The sequence below is a fragment of the Myotis nattereri genome (genome assembly GCF_964212035.1).
Source record: "Myotis nattereri genome assembly, chromosome: 1".
Classification (NCBI taxonomy): Eukaryota; Metazoa; Chordata; class Mammalia; order Chiroptera; family Vespertilionidae; genus Myotis; species Myotis nattereri.
In genome coordinates, this window is record NC_138075.1 from 66,294,990 (window position 1) to 66,305,070 (window position 10,081).

The window sequence follows — 10,081 nt, forward strand, 5'->3', positions numbered from 1 at the left end:
ACCACCTAGTCTTTGCCTTGATGCCTGTGAGCTTCTTGAAATTAAGGGTTTAAGTCAAGATACTGACCAGAGTCTTACAGTGGGCTGGCCTTCTCTGGTAAGATTGGGGTTAGTGGTGTGGTGTGAACAGTGTTCCCTCAAAGGAAATATCTCCTCCCTCCCTGCCCCCCAAAACCATGAAAACACGTGAAAGATCATAGTGCTATAAAAGCCACTCCCTGTAGTCCTGAAAAAGGGTTGTTTGCTGTCTCTGCTTTTGTTAAATCCCTGGCCTTCCTGCCTGAAGCAGGCCTTGGCGGGGAAGGGCGGGGTCTCCAGGAAGCACTTCGGCTGAAGTCCTGCCTCTCTGCAGACCAACGTGGCCCTGGTGGCCCCCCTGCTGCGCCTGGAGAACAATCACTGCCACATCGAAGAGAGCGAGCACGTGCTGAAGAAGGCGCATAAGTACAGTGAGCTCATCATCCTGTATGAGAAGAAGGGGCTCCATGAAAAAGGTGACCGAGGCGGGGAGGGCAAGCGGTGTGATGAGTCTGTGGGATGAGCCATGGAGGAGGCCCGTGACGTTGTTCTTGGGCTTCGTGGCCAGCCCTGCAGGTGCTGGTGGACCAGTCCAAGAAAGCAAACTCGCCGCTGAAAGGCCACGAGAGGACGGTGCAATATCTGCAACATCTGGGTAAGTCCAGCTTTTGAAACGGGAGTCGAAAGTGTTCAGACAGACCTGACCCCCCTCCGTCTCTGATTCCAGCTGGTCAGTCCCCTCCCTCCTTGCTCCGCCAGCTGAGGGGGGAAGTCCCCTGTGGTGGACCCAGGGCAGCCCCTTGGAATGTGGCCAGCCCAGCAAGCAGCCCTGAGTGACTGGTGCTTGGACAGAGCTCTTCGCTCTAGAAAGTAAATTCTGGGCAACCTGGGCACCGGCCTTCCCAGTCCTGTGGGCAGGGTAGGCTTTACCTGCAGACAAGTCTTACTTTTCCTCCAGGCACAGAAAACCTGCATTTGATTTTTTCCTACTCGGTGTGGGTGCTGAGAGACTTCCCAGAGGATGGCCTGAAGGTAGGTGTGCGGGGTCTTTGGATTCACCTGGCACCGCAGTCGGTCCTGACTCTGCTCTGGAGACGGGTTGATGGCGGAGGCGGAAGGATTCCTGCAGTTTCTCTTATGTTCAGAAGAGTGGACTGGGAAACGTGAGGTGACAGTGTGGGGTAGCGGGAAGAGCTTTACACAGGCATCAGGAGACCTGCCCGGGCTGTCACGCAGTAACTGCGACAGAAGCCGTGCACATTCCTGCCCCCACCCCAGAAGTCTGTCCTGGGAGCTGCACATTTGGCAGCATGCGGTCAGGTGGTTCTGCTGCTGGAACTCGGGATTGTTTTAACAGATATTCACTGAAGACCTCCCGGAGGTGGAGTCGCTGCCCCGGGACCGTGTGCTCGGCTTCCTGGTAGAGAACTTTAAGGGCCTGGCTATTCCTTATCTGGTAAGATATTGTTTGTTCTGAACTAAAAAGCTTCAAACCCATGAACCGGGCCTCATGGGTCAGCTCTTAGACCAGCGATTCTCAACCTGTGGGTCGCGACCCTTTTGGGGGTCCACCGACGCTTTCACAGGGGTCGCCTAAGACCATCGGAAAACACATATATAATTACATATTGTTTTTGTGATTAATCGCTATGCTTTAATCATGTTCAATTTGTAACAATGAAATTGGGGGTCACCACAACATGAGGAACTGTATTAAAGGGTCACGGCATTAGGAAGGTTGAGAACCACTGTAGATGATTCCGATTGCAGTTTGTGTCATGTGGGAACTAGTAGAAAGGCACAGAAGAGGGTTATTTCAACATGCTCTGCAGAGAGAGTGCAGTGGGCAAAGATGGAAAGGTCACTTCATCGATACTTTCTAAGCCTGGGTCAAGCATAGAGGAATAAAAGAGAAGGATGTTCGAGAAAAACATTTCAAAGCTACGTTTGCACAGCCTAACTCACCGTGGCCACAGGACAATGAAATCAGTTTGAAGTACCAGAATGCAGATATTTAACCTTTAATTACATGGGCTGATGTGAAGGATTATGAGACAAAATTAAGAAAGGAACTTAGACTGGAAATCAAGAATTCCCAGTGTTGCTGGGTTGTATTGCGAAATTTCCCAGTGTTTTCAGAAGAGCTGCCCCCTCGTAGCCTTTGCAGCTTAATTAGGAAACAGTGTGGATGGGACCTGTTGGGCCTTAAAAGTGTGAGGGGGACGGGGTGACTGGGCGGGGTCAGAGTGTTGAGGGCACAGGCAGACCTGTGTCTCGCTTCAGGAGCACGTCATCCACGTTTGGGAGGAGACAGGCTCCCGGTTCCACAACTGCCTGATCCAGCTGTACTGTGAGAAGGTGCAAGGTCTGATGAAGGAGTACCTCCTGGCCTTCCCTGCAGGTACCAGTTCTCGTAGAAAGTCGGGGCCCCGGCCTCAGGGGAAGCGGGGCCCCAGGATGCTGTGAGTGACGTGGGAAGCAGACCTCTCCCGGCCCCGGGTGGGCAGGAAGTTCCTCAGAGCCAGGGCAGGGAAGTGACCCAGAACGGGAGACTCAGCAGCTCGTCTGGGTCTGGGCATCTCTAAGCGTCTTGGCATCTCCCCTGGGGGAGGGGGAAGGAACAATCTCTTCAAGATAAGGAACAGGTTTGCCTACCAGAGTGTTTCTCTAGGCAGTTTTTTTGTTTTTTGTTTTTTTCACCTCAAGCTGATGTTTGGGGGCCATGTAGAGACCATAACCTAGAGAGGCCAACTGGAAACGACTCTGGAGGCCCTTTCTGATGATGGTGGTGACGTCACTGAACCCCATCCCCTCGTTTCGCTTAACCCCTCGCTGCTCCCAGCAGCATCCTTTCAGGTCGAGCTTTGTTTCCCTTTCAGGCCAAACCCCAGTTCCTGCTGGAGAGGAAGAGGGTGAGCTGGGAGAATATCGACGGAAGCTCCTTATGTTCTTGGAAATTTCCAGCTACTATGACCCGGGCCGGCTCATCTGTGATTTCCCTTTTGATGGTGAGGGCTGGGTTGGGTCCAGAAGCTGCTTCAGCTGCCGGTAGTGCAGAAACTGACCTTTCTCTTTGCCAGCTCCCCAAGCCTCTCACCAGCTGGGCCTGGGAATCACTACGTGTGTAGGCGAGTGCTCCTGCTCTGCTCCTTCTGAGGCCTCGCTTTTGTGCTGTGGCTGAGGAGTCTCTTGGGGTGTGAGCCACATGCTAATTGAGAGCAGGTTCAAACCTGTCTGTTGCTTCATACATGTTCTTGCCCACACTCATTATTCAGCAATTGTTGTAATTTGGCATAATTTGTCTAAAAAAGACATACCCGTCTGATGTGTAAGCTCAGTGAGAACAGAGACAGGTGCTTATTCCCCTTATTGGAAGAGCCTCACACATGGTAGAGTTGGCCGTGGAATGGGTGAACTTGCCCGATGTGGAAGTGCTCACAAAAAGATGGGATAGAGTCCCTCCTAAAGTAGCTCCCTCCCCCTTTTAAAAATTTTAGTAATAAATCCCAAATAATAAAAATATTTCCTCCCCATTTAAGTTGCTCCAGTGTCCATCTCTCTAATAGTTAGCCCTGGCCCTGTGCATGCCTCGTGGTGGTAATGGTTACCTACGTTCCTCTTCCCCACAGGCCTCTTAGAAGAACGTGCTCTCCTGCTGGGGCGCATGGGGAAACATGAACAAGCTCTCTTCATCTATGTCCACATCCTGAAGGACACAAAGATGGCTGAGGAGTATGTTGGCCCTGCCGTCCCCGCTCCCCAGGGGTCTGAAAGCAGGTCCCCCAGAGAGACCAGCGGCGTGAGAGACTAAGAGCCACCACCCCGCCACTCGGCCGCAGGAGGGAGAGTCGCCTGTGCTGGCCTCTCACTTTGGCTGCCTTTGGGCTGCTCGTGCCAGCGGCATCGATGCCCTTTCTCTAAACGTGTCCCTCTGGCCTTGTCTAAGCATTTTCTCCTTTGCAGGTACTGCCACAAGCATTATGACCAAAACAGAGATGGCAACAAAGATGTAAGTAGTGGCCCTGTCCCCCCTGGCCTTCCTAACGTCCTCTGGTTTGGCCGCAGGTGACAGACACTAGTGTGAATTGCTAAGACAAGATGGCATGGGTCAGGGCACCGACTGAATTTGCCTGTACATCTTAAGGGATTGGCGGGGTGCCATGTCCTGGTTTGCCTGGCTTAGCTCTGGCTTCCCTCTGTTGTCATCCATGTGATAATGAGTGGCATCCTCACCCCTTTACTCTCAAAAGAGTCCTGACTTGTTAGCCTGTTGAGAAGGAACCTCAGATGTGCTCTGTCGAGAATGCACACGGACTTGTCAATGTCGGGAGACATCTTTTATTGCCATGACCGGGGGCAGTGCTTCTGGGATCTAGGAGGTAGAGGCCAGAGTTGCTGCTAAACGGGACAGCCCAATGAAGAATTATCTGGCCCAAATGTTAAGTGCTGAGTTGAAAAGTCCTGTGGCACTGGTGCCAGTAGGAAGTGCAGATCTTACCTTGGCTTAATCTTTGCCTGCCAAAACATGACAGGGTCTCGGCCTTCAAAGCCAAAGGAAATGAGGGAGTGCGTTGCATCATTTCGTCGTGCTGGCATCCTGACAATGGTTAACAAGCAAGGGAAACCACAATCCTTAAATCTTTACACCTTCAGTTGACTCTGACTTACCAAAACCTTTTAAAAGGTGAAAATGATGAGTTTTAAGTGCTCAGTGACAGCTGTTACTGTAGACCATCCCTCTTACTGGGCGTTCTGGGGGGTGCTGCCAGCCTGACCTGCGTGCCTGTACCTGTGTGAGACAGGTGTATCTGTCCCTGCTCCGGATGTACCTGTCACCCCCCAGCGTTCACTGTCTGGGGCCCATCAAGCTGGAACTGCTGGAGCCCCAAGCCAACCTCCAGGCTGCCCTGCAGGTCCTCGAGCTGCACCACAGCAAACTGGACACCACCAAGGTCAGCTCTTCTCAGGGGGATGGAGGCGCTTGCAGGGAGCACGGAATGGAAAGGGGGTGGAGAAACGGCCTGGGATTCTCCAGCTCTGGGGCTTCAGCCACTCCCTCAGTCTCACTCCTGTCCCGCCTCTCTCTTTCCCATCTGTTCCCATCCTTAGGCCCTCAACCTCCTGCCAGCGAATACTCAGATTAACGAGATACGCATCTTCCTGGAAAAGGTCTTGGAAGGAAATGCGCAAAAGAAACGGTTCAATCAAGTGCTCAAGAACCTTCTCCATGCAGAGTTCCTGCGGGTATGCGCCTGGCAAACCCTCGGGTGGGCTAGTACTCTCTATTACGAGACAGTTACCACATATTCCTCAGGACAAAAGCAGACCTTAACCAAGTGTTCCCATCAGAGCAGTGGTTCTCAACCTTGGCTCATCCTCCGGAAATTCTGTTTCTTTGTTATTAATGTTGTGGCCTCACCCCATAGCAAAGAAACAGAATTTTCGGAGGATGAGGCCCAGAAATCAGGATTTTACAAAGATTCCCAGGTGATTCTAATGTGCAGCCAAGGTTGAGAACCACTGCATTAGAGGGATCTTTGCGGGCAGACCATGGTACTCCTCCCCAATCGCTCTGCCCTCCCAGGTGCAGGAAGAGCGGATTTTACACCAGCAGGTGAAGTGCATCATCACGGAGGAGAAGGTGTGCATGGTGTGTAAGAAGAAGATTGGGAACAGGTGAGCCTGCTCGCGCCTCTGCAGGGTCTGCTCTGGGTGGGCCACACTCCGCCCTCTAACCCGAGGGGAGAGCACAGGTGCTGACCGTCTGGGCACGTTTAGCTCCTGAGGCCCGAGGGGACAGTCCTCGCTGTCAGGAGTGAGCTTTGAGGATTTAAAAGCCTGGAATGTATGGCTGGGGCTGTTGACTTCTTGCCCATAAAGTCCCTCCCTTCTGGCAGCTAGAAATTGTGATGTAGCCAGTGGGTATGAGAGTTGTATATGGGGAGGAGGTCCTTACCTTTTAGGGATGCACCTTTGAAGGAAGAAAAAGATCTTTCAACCTGCTGCCTTGGGATTTGAGTAAAATCCTGAGCCAGGATCATACTGTTTTAAGGCATATACTCTAGTCGATCCCCTTTCCCTCAAAGGAGAGTAATTTTCCTTTTTCTTACATGGGAGAATGCTTTTCTTTAAAAAGACCTAACTCTGTCCTTTGTTAGAATTAGCCCGAGACTTGTTCTGAAGAGCATCGTTGCCTCTCAGTAAGCCGGTGCCAAGCCAGGCCGGCGCACGGCCCTATTCACTCGTGTTTCACGTTGATGACTTAACAAGAACCTTCATGTACTCGAACTCCGTGGACCTCATCCTCTGTTCAGTTATTGGACAGAGATGATGGCTATGTAAATCCAGAGACACTGGGACAGGCTGCTCTTTGTGGTGAGGGCGGGCTGCTGGGATGGCTCCCGGGTAAGTGCCCGTCCTAGGTAAGAAGCGGTCTCTATAGGCAGTCACTCCCAAGTCATTTGTCTTCCCTGCAGCGCATTTGCGAGGTACCCCAATGGAGTGGTGGTGCACTACTTCTGTTCCAAAGAGGTGAACCCGGCGGACACCTGAGCTCAGCGTGCCCAGGACTCAGCAGATGGACAGCTTGGCCACCCCAGAGAGGGAAGCAGGTGCCGCCGTAGGAGTCGGGCTGCTGCCACCACAGGTGTCTCCCCGTTTGGACACGTTGGCTACCTTGCGCCCTGGAGCATCTCTGAATTAATCAGACTTGTGGTCTGGTGCCGTCAGCTTTTTAATAGAAAAAGATTAGATAAACGTTGTAAACCAGGATGCTGCAGGCAGTTCCAGGGAATTTAACGCCTGCTTGGACTGGAGGAGGTGGTGACAGGCGGGCACCGTCTTGCCTTTGCATACCAATCACCTGAGTCAGGAAACTGCCTCCAGCTTCTGCAACCCCAGTGTTCATTCGGTTTTGTATCAAGTCGCATGCAGGACTTCACAAGGAGCCCTTAGCAAGGCCGACGGAGTCCGTGAGAAGAGAGCAAGCCAGAGCTCCTCTGCCTGCCAAGGCCAGACACTCCTTCTCTAGGTCACGACAGTCACTTCTCCATGGTCACCGTGCCGTCCCCCCAGGAGGCTCCCACTCCCGCCTCCCTTTTCCCATGTCCTTTTCTTTTGTGTCTCTCCCCTCACTGCTCCACTCTCTTGCCCACTTTCCCCACACCAGGAATAACTAATATTTAAGCAAGGCAAAGTGAGAAGCAAGGCGAAGTCCACTTTCCAGGGCTACACTGGTACTTGACGGTGAGGTGTATAGCGACTAGGTCCTCCTCGGACTGTACGCTCAGCCTGGAAGCTGAGCAGAACGTCATTCTCAGCCTAGGAAGGCCTGTGCACCTCCCTGAGGGCCGAGTGTGGCGGTAGCTCTAGGGATGGACAGCACTGCACAGGGTGAACGACCTCTTAGGCTGCCATCGGCAGAGGCTCCTGCTTCTGTTCACCCACCAGCCATCCAGGCAGGTTAGTTTAGTCTTTGTGAGTGAGCGCTCTGTGCTTGGGCGCCCCTCTTTCCAGCCACTGTGACCCACTTACAGCATGGCCAGGTCGCCATTCTCCAGCCTGGTTTTGCAGAGGTTGGAGGGCTGCACCGGGATATCGTAGGCACACACAGGAATAACCAGACCAGGCACTGACAGTGACGTGGCGTCAGACATACTTGTGAGGTGCTCGGGGACTGCGCGAGTGCTGCAGACGGCAAGAACTATCTCACCGCCAGACCCACTGAGCATTTGTGTGTGGGGAGGCCCTGGCTCCCAGAGGCACCAGGAGTGTCTGGCACTGCAGGCGGAGGACACGTGGGAGAGGGGTGCACCCTGTCCTCCCTGGGGGTTTGCAGTGTCTGAGGGTGAGTGACAGTGCCCGACACTGACCCACTGTGCTGCAGACCGACTTGCTGGTGGTGTAGACTAGGCTTCTCCCAGCACGTGCTCTGCGGAGGGTCTGAAGGGACAGCGAGTGCCGGTGGCACCTTCACAGAGATGGAGGATTCTGCCGGGTTTTGGAGGCTGAGCAGCACTTCACAAGAGCCACCGTCCCAACTGGCCACGCCCGCCCACAGGAAGCAGTGCTGCCTTGGCCGTTCTAGTGAAGACCAGCCTCCTCCAGGAGCAGCAGTGACATCGGCAGGCCCGCCCTCCACTGTGGCAGAGACTGTGCCCACCCCGTGAGCCCTGCCTCCCAGGTCTGCTGTTTCTGTGTCTTCCATTCCCACTGCCTGTGGGGCACATCTGTTTGAAGCACTAGAACAAAGAATGTGTGTTTTCTCTCCTGCTGGATACTTAAACGGCCCAGTTTTCCCAGATTCCAGCCTTCCTTCCCTAGACTGTCTGCGCTCTGCGGTGGTGTGGAAAAGGCTGGCAATGAAAGCTCTGTAGTGAGGACTGATGCGGGTCTCGCATAATAAACATCATAGAGTAACTAACCAAGCCTATCTGGGTCTCTTTCCCCCTTCCTGTGGAGTTTGATGAAAATAATGAGGATCATAATTTAGCTAAGAATTGAGAAGAGTAAGCCCGTTAGTGACCATGGAAAAAGGTCAGTGTAACCCGTCTGTTATGTGTCTCGATCTGTGCCATTCAGCACCGCAGAGCAGCAGATGGATCGACAGCACAGATGGGGACGTTCCCAGCATCACCGTCTGCTGGACACACTGGCACCTAGTGAATCCCAGGGCTTCATGCCTCTTCCTGCAGCTCATAATGACTGGGAAGGCCAGGGAAGCTGTGGAATTGGTAGGATTGACAGACCCAGTGATGCTTGAGACGTGGGGACGTGTTGGACCACTTTGGCCAGTTCCAAGACCATTCGATCTTTTATTCCCCTACGCAAGCATTCTGTGGCCATTCTGAGCTTTCTCTGGGGATGAAAAACATCTGGACTAAGAGGCATAACTTGACTGAGGCATGGGCAGATGAACCCAGGAGAGTGGTACAGCCCAGAAAGCACTGGAGTCCATCAGGCTATCTGCGCCAGGCCGGCGTGCCCCACACCCCTCCCTCAGGCTCCTCTGTGGATCCCAGCCTTCTCTGCTGCCGTACAGGTCACCATGGGGTTGGGCTCTAGCATTCCAGAGACCCCAGCACAGGTCTGGGCTTCATGCTCCAAATTGAGTAAACAGTCCCTCCCCTTGAGGTCCTGGGAGTTTCTGTTCTGAATTTGCTTACAGGGTTTGTTTTAAAGTTGAATCACCTGTTTGTTTTTCTCAGTCTCCACCTCCTCCACCTCGGGGTTTGGGGAGAGGAGTGGATGGAGATGACTGGGTCTTGGTTGAGGAACAGACATGTATCTTCCAACAGATATGCTTTCTCCTGGAGCTGTGCCTTGTCTTGGCCACCTGGATGGTCAAGGTCCACAGAAAAGGGGATATCACACACCATCTGTAGCCTAAGGTATGGGGAGCGGCTACAGTGTTTTGGACAGGTTCAAGCCTCGGACTAATGAGAGGGCACAGTCCTCTCGTGGCCACATGCAAGTCCCAGCTGGAGGGCAGAGCCCTCCCAGCACAAATACAGCCAACAGCTATAGCTGTAAGCTTGAACCTGTGGTCCCACGTGCTGTGTGATAGAGTTCAGGTGCATGTAGTTGAGTGGGGTTGAAACTCATGAGAATGCTGTAAACAACTTGATCATGCCCCTACTTTGCCTTGTGGCATCTGCTATAAAATAAAGACACGGCTTGTTGGCGCTGGTGCTATCTCCTCATCAGGGAGCAGCGTCCCACCGAGACCCAGCTTTCATTCTCTTGTCAGTCTTTTCTTAATCCTTTCACCCCCCCACTCAGGATCACCCTTGGCTGTGCTGGCGTGGCACAACAAGGTTTGTGTTGGTCAACAGAGGACCTTAAAGCCTTTATCTCCAGTAGTTTAAGGACTGGCAGGCCTGCTTTTTACCTGCCCTTACTGATACCCTTCCTCTAACCTGGACCAGCTAGATATTTCCACTGATGCAAGAAGAGAGCCTGGGCAGAAGCCACAGGGAGTCATGAGGTTGTGAATGTCTTCAGGATATGGGTGGGCCCGCCTTACCTTTGGGTCTAAGGCGTGGTGCAGGTCTTGCACTTAGCA

The 10,081-nt window shown here is 53.1% G+C and overlaps 1 protein-coding gene across 1 annotated transcript in view; it reads left to right on the forward strand.

Annotated features, from left to right (window-relative positions):
- VPS39 (VPS39 subunit of HOPS complex) overlaps positions 1-8,442 on the forward strand; it is a 47,102-nt gene extending 38,660 nt beyond the window's left edge. Inside the window, exons 14-25 of the mRNA XM_081112772.1 lie at positions 353-494; positions 587-673; positions 977-1,050; positions 1,376-1,474; positions 2,302-2,419; positions 2,898-3,026; positions 3,648-3,750; positions 3,982-4,027; positions 4,821-4,970; positions 5,128-5,262; positions 5,603-5,694; positions 6,495-8,442. Coding sequence (XP_080968898.1) covers positions 353-494; positions 587-673; positions 977-1,050; positions 1,376-1,474; positions 2,302-2,419; positions 2,898-3,026; positions 3,648-3,750; positions 3,982-4,027; positions 4,821-4,970; positions 5,128-5,262; positions 5,603-5,694; positions 6,495-6,570 — 1,251 coding nt within the window. The 3' untranslated portion in view covers positions 6,571-8,442. The remainder of the gene's footprint in view (positions 1-352; positions 495-586; positions 674-976; positions 1,051-1,375; positions 1,475-2,301; positions 2,420-2,897; positions 3,027-3,647; positions 3,751-3,981; positions 4,028-4,820; positions 4,971-5,127; positions 5,263-5,602; positions 5,695-6,494) is intronic.
- Positions 8,443-10,081: the final 1,639 nt, after the last annotated feature.